The sequence below is a fragment of the Anabrus simplex genome, chromosome 2 (assembly GCF_040414725.1).
Source record: "Anabrus simplex isolate iqAnaSimp1 chromosome 2, ASM4041472v1, whole genome shotgun sequence".
Taxonomy (NCBI): domain Eukaryota; kingdom Metazoa; phylum Arthropoda; class Insecta; order Orthoptera; family Tettigoniidae; genus Anabrus; species Anabrus simplex.
The window spans coordinates 261,125,420-261,142,319 of NC_090266.1; the positions used below are offsets into that span (position 1 = coordinate 261,125,420).

At 36.6% G+C, this 16,900-nt stretch overlaps 1 protein-coding gene across 2 annotated transcripts in view; it reads left to right on the plus strand.

The window, feature by feature from the left end:
- Positions 1-16,900, plus strand: part of LOC136864040 (luciferin 4-monooxygenase) — a 215,275-nt gene that overhangs the window by 94,715 nt on the left and 103,660 nt on the right. For both annotated transcript variants that reach the window (XM_067140563.2, XM_067140564.2), the window contains one exon: positions 15,324-15,714. In XM_067140563.2, the coding sequence (XP_066996664.2) occupies positions 15,324-15,714 (391 nt within the window). The remainder of the gene's footprint in view (positions 1-15,323; positions 15,715-16,900) is intronic.

The window sequence follows — 16,900 nt, forward strand, 5'->3', positions numbered from 1 at the left end:
TAATACCAAAGGAATGGAAGGAATCTATAATAATACCAATTTATAAAGGAAAGGGTGATGAAAGGAAACCAGAGAACTACAGACCAATCAGCCTGACCAGTATAGTTTGTAAAATACTGGAGAGTTTAATAGCAAAGTGCATCAGAGGGATATGTGATGATAAAAATTGGTTCACGAGGAGCCAGTATGGATTTAGAAAGAAATTTTCTTGCGAGGCACAACTGGTGGGATTTCAGCAGGACATATCAGATCAGTTGGATTCAGGAGGCCAGTTAGATTGCATAGCCATAGATCTTTCCAAAGCCTTTGATAGAGTGGAACATGGAATATTATTAAAGAAATTGGAGGGAATAGGACTGGACGTAAGGGTTATACGTTGGATAAGAACATTTCTAAATTCAAGGGTTCAGAAAGTCAAAGTAGGAAATTATATATCACAGGAAGAGAAAGTTTGGAAGGGAATTGCACAGGGTAGTATAATCGGTCCGTTACTTTTCTTAATATACGCAAATTATTTAGGGAACAATATAACATCGAAAATAAGATTGTATGCAGATGACATAATTGTTTATAGGGAAATAAATAACATTGAGGATTGCTCAGAATTACAAAGGGACCTTGAGGGTGTCCAAGAATGGGTTGAAGAAAATAATATGAAGATTAATGGAGGCAAATCAACTGTTACAACATTTACAAACAGGAGCTTTAAAACTGAATTTGAATATACTTTGGATGGGGTAGTTATCCTCAAAGATGGCAAGTGCAAATACTTAGGTGTGAGATTTGAAAGTAATTTGCACTGGAAGGGTCATGTTGATGACATTGTTGGGAAAGCATACAGATCGTTACATGTCATAATGAGGCTACATAAAGGATGCAACAAAGAATTAAAAGAAAAAAGTTACTTAAGTATGGTTCGTCCATCATTGGAATATGCAAACAGTGTTTGGGATCATCACCAAGAATACCTAATAAAAGAACTAGATGGTGTGCAGAGGAAAGCAGCAAGGTTTGTAACAGGGGATTTCAGGAGAAAGACTAGTGTATCAGAAATGCTAAAGGAACTTGGTTGGGAACCTTTAAGTAAGAGAAGGGAGAAAACTAGACTTATAGGATTATATAGAGCCTATACAGGAGAAGAAGCATGGAGAGATATCCGTGAGAGGCTTCAGTTGGAAAATAATTATATTGGTAGAACTGACCACAAGTACAAAATTAGAAGGAATTTTATCAGAAGCGATTGGGGTAAATTTTCATTCATTGGGAAGGGCGTGAAGGAGTGGAACAGTTTACCAGGGGTAGTGTTTGATCCTTTTCCAAAATCTGTACAGATATTCAAGAAGAGGATAAACAACAACAGAGAAAATAAATGAAATGTTAGAGGGCATTCGACCAGTGCAGGATATTATAAATAAAAAATGTGTGTGATTAAATTAATTCCATCCCCTGGTCTTTGGAGTTTGGACAGCCCAAGTAGGGGACTGCCTGTAGGGGTGAAGTACAGTGGGGACTTCGAGGGCCCTGGGACCGCTACGGTAGCTGTGAAGGCCCTTCAGGAACTCTGAAAAGTGGTGGCAAAAGTGGCTCTGGTTAAGACGCAGCAGGTCGTTATGCTACTAATGTTCCAAAATGGGTAAAATATAAATATGTAAATAAATTCAATGTTAATTTTAATCATATACCAGTTGTATATTATTATTAGAAGTAATTTCACATACTGTATATGAGTTGACTATGTTTGTAAGATATTATAAGTAGAATTTTGTAAACAATATAAATTTATTAAGGATGATGTATGTGTTTAATAGAACAAATTATTAGCGTAAATTGTATAATATTGTATTCTAGGAAAATTTTCTTCGTCTCTTGTTAATTTAATATTTAGTGCTTGACAATAATGTATTTTAGTGTACCATTTGCCACCGAGGTAGACACCTCATTTGCAAATAAAGAGATTTTGATTTTTTTTTAATACTACCGGAATAAGACACCCCTACGTGAAAATAACATACAACCTCAATGTTATTGGATATATTGAATGCTTTGGAAATTTTATAATGCATTACATAATCTCAAATATTAAAAAGCGAACCTATACAGAGAGTATTTTCATGAAATAAAACACCCGTTTCACCCCCAGTTCTTTATCTTTGGTCGCCCATGTGTTTAAAATTCTCCGAGGGTTGGGTGATTTGACAACACAAGACCAACACAGTGAAGGGGAGTAATATATTTATCAGCATTAATAGCACTGAAGAAGGGAGTGCCAAAACATGTTAGCTCATAAAAAGTCTGAGGAAACAAAAGGTAAGTTAAGATAAACACAGCCCTTAGAGAAATGTATTTGAGCATAGTACCCCCATAGTCTTCAGTTGGCTTTCTTTTCTCATTGTTGCTAGAGTGCAATATTTGCCAGGTTTTAAGTGTTCCTTAGTGTTATGTGTAGTGATATGTTAATATAATACTGTTTCAAACTCTGCAGCACCAAGAAGGCAGAAACATAATATTACACCCTTTAAGAAAGTGTAATTTGCGTACTTCAAAGTTAAGCTTGGAGATCAAGGCAAAAAATGGGCACCACATACAATATGTAAAACATGTTTTGTAGGACTAAGAGAGTGATTTAGTGGAAAACAGAAATTCATTAAGTTTAGAATTCCCGTGATTTGGTGTGAACCAAAACTCATTAGGATGATTGCTCTTTCTGTATGTGCAAGGTATTCGGGTACAACAAGGTTAATAAATCAAAAATAAAATATTAGAATCAGCTATTGAAGATGGCGATTACTGTGTGTGAGTCTGTGATACCCGTGGTGGATAATGGTGTAAGATGCAGTGAAAAATGTGGCAAATGCAGAAGAGTAGTTTAAAATGGGATTCTGTGTCGTAAGTGCGATGAATGGTACCATTTTCGTTGTGCAAATATTGTAAATAGGTCTGATATTGAAGAAAGTGTGTGGCTGTGTCCCGAGTGTAAACAAACTGATAGTGAGGTAGAACAACAAGAAAGAGAGACTTACGAATCTATGCTTAAGATTTTAGGAGTGCTACAAGAAGACTTATGTGCTCTGAAACTTGAAAATGAAAGCTTAAAGGACAGAATAAAGAAACTGGAAGATAAAGAAGACAGTGGAGAATAAAGATCGCCGTGGACGGAAGTGGCGCGTAGCCATTTTAGGCCTAATGTTAAACATATGGGAGAAACTACGTACAACTTAAAACCGGTAAAAAAACTCTTTGCGGTGCCAAAATAGATTTCAGTCATTGCAACAAGTTCCAGAAGAAGACACATCAAGTTTTCCGAATAATTTTAAATCCAGTGGAGGTAACCTACATAAGAAGAAGAAAACCAACCGGAAGTCAAGTTCGCCAAAAATTCATCTCTACGCAGACAGTCAAGGGCGGGGTATGGCAGAAGGCATCAAGGATGAGCTGCATAATCCAGAAACTGAAGTTTTAGGACTAATAAAACCAGGTGCCAAAACTGAAGACGTCCTCTCAAGTTGTGATCCTGTGTTAGAGAAGGACAACTACGTGGTGATTGTGAGTGGTACAAATGACATTGCTGCAATTGACGGTGAGGAACTAATTACGACCCTCAGAGGTAAGATTTCGAAACTACCGGTACCTGACTCAAAAGTACGTAATTGTAGTTAATGTGCCACCCAGGTATGACCTTATAGAAGACTTGTGTGTGAACAAAGCTGTACATGGTGTAAATATAAAAATCAAGAGATTAAGTAAGAGTTTTAGAAATGTACCGGTACCGGTATATGCAGTAGAAACTTTAGGTCTTGGCAGGCAAATGTTCACTAGGTATGGGTTACATCTGAATGGTAATGGAAAAGCAACTCTCTGTAGACAAATTGCTACAATTATCAACAGAGATTTGCAAACTAATATGCACTTAAAAAAACCCAGATCCTCAAATCAAGATCTATGTACAAAGATCTGGGTTCCAGGGATGTTCTCAAATCATGAGTTTAATATTACCCAATTACAACAGTCAAGTTTTAGGGAGGAAGGGGGTCTGAGATTTCTCTTGGTAAACTGTCAGAGTGTAGTAAATAAACAAATAAAATTCAGTACATTGATGGAATCTTATGAGACTGATATGGTGATAGGAGTAGAATCATGGTTGAGAGAAGGGGTGGGTAATAGAGAAGTACCTATTTCCAGAAGGGTATACAGTCTATCGTAGAGACAGAGGAGATAAAAGGGGGGGGGGGTTATTCTGGTGAAAGAAAATTATTGTTCACATGAGTGGTTTACCAATGAAAGGGATGAAATATTAGGGATAAAATTAGTATGTGATAATATGAAGGAGGTGGGAATTATAGGAACATATAGGCCTGGAAGAGAGGAAAGAGACATGGAAATATTTGAGAAAATAATAGATTATACTCATAAAAACAATAATAATGATATGGTAATAATTGGGAGAGATCTAAACTTGCCTGAAGTTGAATGGAATGGAGCTGCAAGTGAAGCCCATGAACAGAAACGGGCAAATATGTTAATTTGGGAGGGAGGATTTACACAAGTAGTACAAGAACTGACTCATTTCAACAACTTGCTAGATGTATTCTTGGTTAAACCATGGGAAATTGTTGATAAAACTGAGGTAATTGAAGGAATAGGTGACCATAAGGCTGTAATAATTGATGTAGGACTTGTACCTAAAATGCTTATAAGAGGGTCACACAAGACAAGAAATTATACAGAAAAACTAAAGTTGATGAATTTGGGACTTACCTAAAATCACAATTCAGTTGTTGGATGAGTGAAGGGAGTAATGTGGATACACTTTGGGCTAAATTCAAAGGAATCGTTTGGGAAGGAGAGAAGAGATTTGTACCTGTTAAGAAGGGTAAAATGACCTCAGACCCTGTTTATTATACAAGGGAAATAAGAAAATTGGAAAGAAAATGTAGAATAGTAAACAGGAAAATCAAAGAAGGTAGGGAGAGTAGAGAAAGTAGAAAACAGCTAATGAGGGAACTGAATAGAGTGAAAAAGGAAGCAAAAGAGAATTATATGAATGGCATTCTTCAAGAGCGGAATGACCACAAAGGGAAATGGAAAAAGCTGTATTCATATATCAGGAATGAAAAACGAAAAGGAATCCAAATTCCTACAATGGTGGGAGAAGGGAGTGAACACTATTTAACAGATACTGAGAAAGCAAATCTCTTCAGTAGGGAATTTAGAGATTCAGTTGATGATTGTCAGGAGTTGGAAACCGAAACAGAAGTTACAGAGGGACAGACGCAGAGGGAAACAAGAAGCTTCTCGTTCACAAATGAAGATATTTTCAGAGAAATCCAACTGCTTCAGGAAGGAAAAGCAGCAGGAAGTGATCAAATTACTGGGGAGGTGATAAAGACAATGGGGTGGTACATAGTGCCTTGTTTAAGATTTCTCTTTGACTATGTCATAAATAATAGTGTAATATCAAAAGAATGGAAGGAATCTATAATAATACCAATTTATAAAGGAAAGGGTGATAAAAGGAAACCAGAGAACTGCAGAACAATCAGCCTGACCAGTATAGTTTGTAAAATAATGGAGAGTTTAATAGCAAAGTACATCAGAGGGATATGTGATGATAAAAATTGGTTAATGAGGAGCCAGTATGGATTTAGAAAGAAATTTTCTTATGAGGCACAACTGGTGGGATTTCAGCAGGACATATCAGATCAGTTGGATTCAGGAGGCCAGTTAGATTGCATAGCCATAGATCTTTCCAAAGCCTTTGATAGAGTGGAACATGGAATATTATTAAAGGAATTGGAGGGAATAGGATTGGACATAAGGGTTATACGTTGGATAAGAACATTTCTAAATTCAAGGGTGCAGTAAGTCAAAGTAGGAAATAATATATCACAGGAAGAGAAAGTTTGGAAGGGAATCGCACAGGGTAGTATAATCGGTCCATTACTTTTCTTAATATACACAAATGATTTAGGGAACAATATAACATAAAAAATAAGATTGTATGCAGATGATATAATCGTTTATAGGGAAATAAATAACATTGAGGATTGTTCAGAATTACAAAGGGACCTTGAAAGTATCCAACAGTGGGACGAAGAAAATAATATGAAGGTTAATGGAGGCAAATCAACTGTTACAACATTTACAAACAGGCGCTTTAAAACTGAATTTGAATATACTTTGGATGAGGTAGTTATCCTCAAAGATGGCAAGTGCAAATACTTAGGTGTGAGATTTGAAAGTAATTTGCACTGGAAGGGTCATTTTGATGACATTGTTGGGAAAGCATACAGATCGTTACATGTCATAATGAGGCTACATAAAGGATGCAACAAAGAATTAAAAGAGAAAAGTTACTTAAGTATGGTTCATCCATTATTGGAATATGCAAACAGTATTTTAGATCCTCACCAAGAATACCTAATAAAAGAAATAGGTAGTGTGCAGAGGAAAGCAGCAAGATTTGTAACAGGGGATTTCAGGAGAAACAGTAGTGTATCAGAAATGTTAGAGGAAATTGGGTGGGAAACTAAGTAAGGGAAGGGAGAGTAAGATTATATAGAGCTTATACAGGAGAAGAAGCATGGGGAGAAATCCGTGAGAGGCTTCAGTTGGAAAATAATTATATTGGCAGAACTGACCACAAGTATAAAATTAGAAGGAATTTTAGCAGAAGCGATTGGGGTAAATTTTAATTCATTGGGAAGGGCGTGAAGGAGTGGAACAGTTTACCAGGGGTAGTGTTTCATCCTTTTCCAAAATCTGTACAGGTATTCAAGAAGAGAATAAGCAGCAACAGGGAAAATAAATGAAATGTTAGAGGGCATTCGACCAGTGCAGGCTATTGTAAATAAGAAATGTGTGTTAAAAAAAATTAATTCCATCCCCTGGTCCATGGAGTTTGGACAGGCAAAGTAGGGGACAGCCTGTAGGGGTGAAGTACAGTGGGGACTTCGAGGGCCCTGGGACCGCTACGGTAGCTGTGAAGGCCCTTCAGGAACTCTGAAAAGTGGTGGCAAAAGGGGGCTCTGGTTAAGACGCAGCAGGTTGTTATGCTACTTAGGTTCCAAAATGGGTTTTAAAAAAAAAAGTAAAAAAATGCAATGTAAATTTTAATCTTATACCAGTTGCATAGTATTATTTGAAGTAATTCCACATATGGCATATGAGTTGACTATGTTTGTAAGTATAGGAGATATTATAATTAGAATTTTGTAAACAATATAAAGAAGAATGATATAATGGATCTTTTTGTTTGATAGAAAAAAATTGTTAGCATAAATTGTATATTATTGTATTCTAGAAAACATTTTTTTCTTCTCTTGTTAATTTAAAATTTAGTGCTTGACAATAATGTATTTTAGTGTACCATTTGCCACCGAGGTAGACACCTCATTTGCAAATAAAGAGATTTTGATTTGATATTAGGCCTTTTTAAAAGGATTAGCAAGTTTTATGTCAACCAAACAAATTTTTAGACGAGAGTATTTTTCTAACTCAACATGTTTTTAATATGTCAATCATGATCATTGTATTTTAATTCCAAACACTTCATCAGTGTTTTTATTTGTTTGGTAATATTTGAGCTTTTACTGAAATATGCTGAAACATGTATAGATATAGTCCCATCTAATATAGATAGTTGTTTTGCATTGAAAGGAAGGATTATACAAGACTTTTTATTTGTAAAGTGGTGTTTATTTATTGATGTGTCAAAGAGAAGCCTGAAAACAGTGTTACTAGATAATAGAAGCAAATTTGCTTCGATTCCTGTTGGGTATTCTGTCTTACTCAAAGAAACTTTCATAAATTTTAGTTGATTCTAGAAAAAATTCACTACCAGTATCATCGTCAGCTACTGTGTGTAGAGCTAAAGGTAACCACTATCTTGCTAGACCAACAAAGAGGTTACACAAAATTTCCTTGCTTTTTGTATCATGGGGTAGTAGAAGTAGAGATAAATATTGGACAACAAAAGAGTGGCATAAGAGGGAATGTTTAACTCCTGAAGAGAAAAATGTATTTTGTGCTAGTCTGGTTGATCCTAAAAAATACTACTTCCTCCTTTGCATATCAAACTTGGGATCAAAAAGCAACTTGTTAAAGCACTGGACAATAGTGGTGTGTGCTTTGAGGACTTAAACCAAGGATTTCCACTCTTTTCAGAAGCTAAAATAAATGAGGGAGTATTTGAAGGACACTGCATTTCTGGGCACAGTGAATTAGTGATGTGCCTGAGCCTGGCTCAAGTTGCTTCAACAGATAACATCAGAGTTCAAACAAGTTTGAGCTTTTGTATGCTCTGCAACCTAACAGCTTGCTCTTACTAACACCCAAAGTTCTTGAGAAGGATGTGTAAGAGTATTATGATAGACAGTACAAGTTCGTCTTCTGTTTACTGTTACTTCTGTGTCTTTTGTACATAATATCAGTCCAACCCATATATGTATTTTTCAGATAGTCAGAATTTGTGTTTGTATAATGATTTGTTAGAAATGCCTCCTCAGAATAAACAAATTGTCTACTAAAAGTGTGTTGCATGGGTCGTATAAATACAGGAAAAGGACAACAAAGTATATTGTCTTAACATTACAAGTGTCCAAATAGTTACATGTTTGAATGTTTATAAGAGTAGAAATTTATTATACTTTGTCTTCAGTTATTGACACATTTGTCATCAGTTCATGCGCGTCATCTGTAACTTACTATTACTAAAAAAGAAATGGTTTGTTTGTTTGTTTGTTCTGGATAGGTTCGAAAACTACAGGGAAACGGCGTGGCCTAGGGAGAGGTGTTAAGTGAACAGGGAACTGGAAATCAAGTAGGGATGACATAAAAATGTTAGTGCTCAATTGTAGAAGCATTGTAAACAAAGGAATCAAATAAGTAATTTAATAGATATATACTTACCAGATATTGTAATAGGAGTTGAATCATGGCTGAGAAATGATATAATGGATGCAGAAATATTCTCATGGAACTGGAGTGTGTATCATAAAGATAACATTACAAGTGTCCAAATAGTTACTAGTTTGAATGTTTATAAGAGTAGAAATTTATTATACTTTGTCTTCAGTTATTGACAGATTTGTCATCAGTTCAAATCAGCTTGTCAGATTTCAGCAATGGTTGAGGAATGTGAAAATAGGTTTGTACCTTTAAAGGTGGTAAGGAATGGTAAAGATCCATTATATTATAACAGAGAAGTAAAGAGACTAAGAAGGAGGTGCAGGTTGGAACGAAATAGAGTTAGAAATGGTTATGGAAGTAAGGAGAAATTGAAGGAACTTAATTGGAATTTGAATCTAGCAAAGAAGTCAGCTAAGGATAACATGATGGCAATAGTACCATATCTGAAATACAGGGGGAGTATTCATTCTGGTGAAAGAAGAATTTGTAAGCTATGGAAAAGTTAAGGATGAAAAACATTAAATTCTGGATGTAAGGCTCATCTCTAAAGATAATAAGCAACTTGATGTCTTTGGAGTGTACAGACCGGGAAAGAGTAGCGCTGATGCTGATTCAGAATTATTTGATAAGATAATCAGCTATGTGGGAAACGATAAGGAAAGGAATGTGATTGTAGCAGGTGATCTCAATTTACCAAATGTAAATTGGGAAGGTAACACGATTGACAGGAAGCATGAACAACAAATAGCAAATAAGTTAACATGGGAAGGGTACCTGATTCAGAAAGTGATGGAAACAACTAGAGGGAACAATATTTTGGATGTGGTGCTGATAAAACCAGATGAGATCTATAGAGAAACTGAAGTAATAGTTGGTATTAGTGATCGCAAAGCTGTTTTTGTCATAGTTAAAAATAAAAGTGAAAGAATGGAAGATATTAAAATTAGGACTATTGGGCAGTACCATATGGCTGATAAAATAGGCATGACGGAGTTTTTAAAAAGTAAGTATGATCGCTGGAGAATGGTAAATAAAAATGTAAACAGACTCTGGGATGGGTTTAAAGCAATGGTTGAGGAATGTGAAAATAGGTTTGTACCTTTAAAGGAGGTAAGGAATGGTAAAGATCCACTATATTATAACAGAGAAATAAAGGGACTAAGAAGGAGGTGCAGGTTGGAACGAAATAGAGTTAGAAATGGTTATGGAAGTAAGGAGAAATTGAAGGAACTTAATTGGAATTTGAATCTAGCAAAGAAGTCAGCTAAGGATAACATGATGGCAAGCATAATTGGTGGTCATACAAATTTTAGTAAAAAATTGAAGGGTATGTATAGGTACTTTAAGGCAGAAACAGGTTCAAAGGACATTCCAGGAATCATTAATGAACAAGGGGAGTGTGTATGCGAGGATCTTCAAAAGGCAGAAGTATTCAGTCAGCAGTACGTAAAGATTGTTGGTTACAAGGATAATGTCAAGATAGGGGATGTGAGTAATACTAAAGAAGTATTAAAATTTACCTATGATAACAATGACATTTACAGTAAGATACAAAAGTTGAAAACTAGAAAAGCAGCTGGAATTGATAAAATTTCTGGGGATATACTAAAGGCAATGGGTTGGGATATAGTACCATATCTGAAATACTTATTTGATTATTGTTTGGTTGAAGGAGCTATACCGAATGAATGGAGAGTTGCTATACTAACCCCTGTGTATAAAGGAAAGGGTGATAGACATAAAACTGAAAATTACAGGCCAGTCAGTTTGACATGCAAAGTATTATTTCTGATTATATTAGACATGTTTGCGAAATTAATAACTGGTTTGACAGAAAGCATTTTTGGTTTAGGAAAGGTTATTCCACTGAAGCTCAGCTTGTCAGATTTCAGCAAGATATAGCAGATATCCTGGATTCAGGAGGCCAAATGGACTGTATTGTGATTGACCTATTTAAGGCATTTGATAGGGTAGATCATGGAAGACTACTGGCAAAAATGAGTGCTATTGGACTAGAAAAAATAGTGACTGAATGGGTGGCTATATTTCTAGAAAATAGAACTCAGAGAATTAGAGTAGGCAAAGCTTTATCTGATCCTGTAATAATTAAGAGGGGAATTCCTCAAGGCAGTATTATTGGACCTTTATGTTTCCTTATATACTGTATATCAATGATATGTGGAAAGAAGTGGAATCAGAGATAAGGCTGTTTGCAGATGATGTTATTTTGTACAGAGTAATAAATAAGTTATAAGATTGTGAGCGGCTGCAGGGTGACCTCAATAGTGTTGTAAGATGGACGGTGGGGAATGGTATGATGATAAATGGGGTTAAAAGTCAGGTTGTGAGTTTCACAAATAGGAAAAGTCTTCTCGGTTTTAATAACTATGTTGATGGGGTGAAAGTTTCTTTTGGGGATCATTGCAAGTACCTACGTGGTAATATAAGAAAAGACCTTCATTGGGGTAATCACATAAATATGACTGTTAATAAAGGGTACAGATCTCTGCACATGGTTATGAGGGTATTTAGGGTTTGTAGTAAGGATGTAAAGGAGAGGGCATATAAGTCTCTGGTAAGACCCCAACTAGTGTATGGTTCCAGTGTATGGGACCCTCACCAGGATTACTTGATTCAAGAACTGGAATAAATCCAAAGGAAAGCAGCTCGATTTGTTCTGGGTGATTTCCGACAAAAGAGTAACTTTACAAAAATGTTGCAAAGTTTGGACTGGGAAGACTTGGGAGAAAGGAGATGAGCTGCTCGATTAAGTGGTATGTTCCAAGCTGTCAGTGGAGAGATGGCATTGGAGAACATCAGTAGACGAATACGTTTGAGTGGTGTCTTTAAAAGTAGAAAGGATCAGTATATGAAGATAAAGTTGGGATTCATGAGGACAAATTGGGGCAAATATTCGTTTATAGGAAGGGGAGTTAGGTATTGGAATAACTTACCAAGGGAAATGTTCAATAATTTTTCAATTTCTTTGCGATCATTTAAGAAAAGGCTAGGAAAACAACAGATAGGGAATCTGCCACCTGGGCGACTGCCCTAAATGCAGATCAGTAGTGACTGATTGGGTACCGGACCGATTTACCTGAAATTTTGTAAGGATATAGCTTGAAATCCCAACGTACAGAAGGGATTCTTTTGATTTTGATATATTTCACGCATTCAGATAGTTAACACAGCTGCATATCAGTAATAATATCTATACATTTATATTTGTACAAGATTGATGAGATATTAATCCTTTCTTATTCAAGTTCTTCTATACAAGCAAAATGTGTAATTCTTTCCCAAGGCAAGGATTAAAACCCACAACATTGCAGTCAGAAGGAGCACCTCACCTTCCACACTACACAGTTGTCTCAGCCGTCCATAGCATGACAACGTAAGAATAATATTACCGTATTTATAATGCTGTGTCAAACATATGGTTGTTACAAGATACACAAGTGGAAGGAAGTACTTCCGTTCATGTTTGTCCAACCCTTGTCCCGTTTTCCTACGGGGTTGCGTATGAGGTGAGATGAATCTGTTGTGGCGGGTTTTTATGACCGGATGCCCTTCCTGACGTCAACCTCCTCAGAGAAGTTAATGAGATGAAATGAATGACGTGATATATGGTAGTAAGGAGAGGGTGAAACCCGGTGCCGGCACATAGCCTACTCCTGTCGAATAGCACCAAGGGGTCTGCTCAAGGCTTCACGTCTCCATCCGATGGACGAATCACCATCAACAGCGTCGTATGCCCTCACTCCATATGAACACTGCGGAGAGGTTTGGAATTTAATCCAGGATTTTGGCACGCAATCTAGTGATTAGAAATTGTATACCACCACCTCCCCTACCCTGCCGGCCAACATTCTGACGGTGAAAATTTTTTCGACCAATGGAACTCGAACCGGCTAACCTCGGTGTCAGACCATTTTAGACCTCAGCGCCTTAATGATCATGGCTACCAGGCGGGCTGAAGTATTTCCGTTAATACATGGGAAATATTATGGATTCATGCCATGTCCTTTTCATAGCGTATTATCATAATTTAATCCTCGTAATTTTAAGGACAGCCTTTATTCCCCACTAGATATACACCAATGAATGAATGTAGTAGTACCGGTATAAGACAGCATGTACCTTCATTACCAATATCATATTCACACACATGTGTGAGCGGTGATTCACTTCATATGCTGTTTGCTTCACTGCACATTTGTGCTTTAGCCCAAGTTGGACTCCGCCTTCGGTCCGTGACTGCTCGAGCTGCTTCGAACAGGCTCGAACCTCGGCACGTATCGGGTCGGCTCAATCCCGTTTGCCCATCACTACTATGAATGATGCTGAATGTCAGGCATGGTGTGCTTTCAAAGAAGTAATCTACAAATTTTTGGTATTTTTTAAAATATAATTAATTATATACAGTCGTATCAGCACACACTTTATTAAAACATAACCGGTTTTCGGACACTAAGGTCCATCATCAGTGTTAAAATTTAAATTTAATTTCACATAAGTGTGTTGTCAAAATTGGTTAAAATGATTTTAAAATGTAGCCCTGTTGACATCAACTGTAAAATAAGAAAGAGAAAAAACAAGTGGTGCAGACAAGGGAACCAAATAAAATTTTAAATGAAACAGTCGCAAGCAACATTTTGTTTACAATCTTGAGTTGACATAACATCAGGTGCTTTCAACGAAACCTTGAAGTGACGTAACATCATGTGCTTGCAGCATGGTTCTGTACTTAAAGCTGAATGTTTGTCAGTACTCGACCAACAGCCGCAGCATGAGGAAAAGCCAGCCCTTCCTATGGTATGTCCAAACCTTTTACAGCAACATTGTAAGTTTAAATGTATTATTTTCATATTTTAACACTTGTTTTTTTCTTTTTCTTATTTTACAGTTGATGTCAACAGGGCTACATTTTAAACTCATTTTAACCAATTTTGACGACACACTTTTGTGAAATTAAATTTAAATTTTAACACTGATGATGGACCTTAGTGTCCGAAAACCAGTTATGTTTAAATGAAGTGTGTGCTGATATGACTGTATATAATTAATAATAATAATAAAATTAACTACATCAGCACTGTTAATAAGAAATAGCTTTGTTATTTTATAATGATTATAATTCAAAATTTTTGGGAAACATAAAATATATGAACTATAAGACAATTGTGAAAAATATGTTGAAACGATATCAAGCTCTCGGCTGCAACATGAGTTTCAAACTCCATTTCTTGAACAATCATCTGGACTATTTCCCTGATAATTTGGGAGCTCTAAGTGATGAGAAGGGTGACAGATTCCACCAACAAATAAAGGAAATGGAAAGAAGATACTAAGCACAGTAACACATAATGATGTTGGCTGATTACTGCTGGTGCTCGAAGAGGGAAACTACATAACACGGCTATAAATGTCGGTCAACACAGCCCTCCTTCCAGGCAAAGGAAAAGAGTTTTTCTTCAAGTGATGCTTTGTAAAGGTATGTAGGTAGTCTGTTTTATGTTTTTCAAGTTTTTCTTCAATTTTATAATGCACTTTATCAGGTAAAAGCTGACTTTTATGACATTTGTTTTATATCCTGTAAGAAAACTGGACTCCAACACTGAATTCAGTGTACTAAAATTATTTACATTCACCTGTAAAATCTCAGACCTCAGAAATTTTTTATTTATTTTGCAGGCAAGTCATTTACGGTCACCCATTTTTTTTTTTTTTTTTGGCAGAACTTTATGGGGTGTCAAAATTTGGTGAAATGTGATCAAAATCACAATATTAAAGGAAATGATGCTGCTGTTGTGAAAAATCCTCAAGAGATATGAAAAAACAGAAAGCAGATTTGAAGTCAGCACATGAGTTTTATTAATGTTCGTTTATAGAATCATCATTTTACAGATATTTAAGGGGTGTCAAAATTTAGTGAAATATGATCAAAATCATGATATTAAAGGAAATGATGAGTCTACTTTGAAAAATCCTTACGTGATATGGAAAACAGATTTGAACTCAGCATACCTACATTAGGTTAGATCACCTATTAATCCTTTTACCAGAGGAAAAAAAATATTATTTTACAGGCTAGTGTTATTTGTTTCTTTTTTTGTTTTGCCAATGGCTTTACATCGCACCGACACAGATAGGCCTTATGGCGACGATGGGATAGGCAAGGCCTAGGAGTGGGAAGGAAGTGGCCATGGCCTTAATTAAGGTAAAACTCCGGCATTTGCCTGGTGTGAAAATGGGAGACCACGGTAAACCAGCTTCAAGGCTGCTGACAGTGGGATTCGAACCCACTATCTCCCGGATGCAAGCTCACAGCCATGTGACTCTAACTGCACGGCCAACTCTCCCGGTACTGTTCCTTTTCGTATCTTGTACAGAAAATAGTGTCTTTTTGTTTGCAGGAGAGCTGGAACATGCGCTGGAAATTTCTCAGCCAAGGATTGTACTCTGTTCTGCTTCTGTTGGGAAATGTAATCAACAGGGGCAAACTCCATCGATCGATGCATTTTTCAAAATAGACTGCATACAGGATGTAATTGTATGGGGCTCTCAAGATAAAAATTTACCAAATGTATGTAAAAGACTGGAGGATATTATAAATCACACAGTTGAAATAGAATCAAAACAATATCCTGAAAATCAGAAGTCATCTGAAAGTTCTAGTATTAACTGTGATGCAGTAAAGAGCGGAGAATCCCATATTGCCCTCATCTTGAGTTCCAGCGGTTCCACTGGCCTTCCCAAAGGAGTAACACTAACACACACCAATGTAGTAGCAGCTCTCACAACAAGGTAAGGAAGTTACTACAAACAATATTCACAAACTGCCAGAAAATATAATTATATATAGACATCATTATCATGATCATCATCATTGTTTCTCCTTTTCCAGTTGAAACCAGGTGGGGGCAAATATGGTTTATCTCCACTTCATCCTGTCTCTCCACCATTCCTCATTCAACTCTGTGCTCCAGTCCCATTCATAGTAGTGATGGGCAAGCGGGATTGAGCTCTTCACAGACTCCATCCATCGTACTCCTGATCTTCCTCGTCCTCTCTTCCCTGTCATCTGACTTTCCCAGTGCTTGTCTTGGCACACTTTCTTATTTCATCTGCTTGACATGTCCAAATCATCTTAATTTGTTCTGTTCCAGTTTCTCATTACATTTTTGGACATTTAGCTCTTATCATATGTCTTCAGTTCTCACTCTATCCTTCGTTGTATTCTGTACCATACTCCTCAGGAATATCATATCAGCTGCCTGTACACTACTCCCATCTCTCTGAAACATTGTCCAGGTTTCTGGTGTATATGTCATTATAGGTAAGTACAAGGTACATTACGTTCTTAACCTTCATTGGTACATTTTTATTCCATATTATTCTCCATACCTGGTGGTAAAAGGCACTCCTCAGTTGTATCCTTCTACTAATTTTCATATCCAGTCTTCCATTTTCTGTCAGTTCAATTGCCAAGTATTTGAAGTGTTCTACTACCAGGTGTATGCATAAGTCTTTTCTGGTTTCACTAAGAGATGGCACCAGCGAACAGTACGCAGCGTATGAATTTGACACATACATCAGTTTATTCGTCTGACATTAACCTACAACACTCACGAGTTGAGTCCGCCAAACACTAACGTCTGTGTTGTATTGTTCAGTGATCATGTTGACGTTTGTGCCTGAAAAAGAACATTTGCGACATGCATCACTTTCTTATTTAATCAAAAGAAAAAGGCTTTGGAAAATCATTGTTTGCTGGTAGAAACATATGGCGAACACACTCCATTGATCAGAACATGTGAGATGTAGTTTCGGCAATTTAAACATGGTGATTTCAATGTGAAAAACATTGGATGGTCTGGTAGACCACAAAAGTGCGAAGACAAGCAATTGCAGGCATTACTGGATGATGATCCAATTCTAACGCAACACCAATTGGCACAAGCATTAGATATGTCACAATAAACAATCAGCA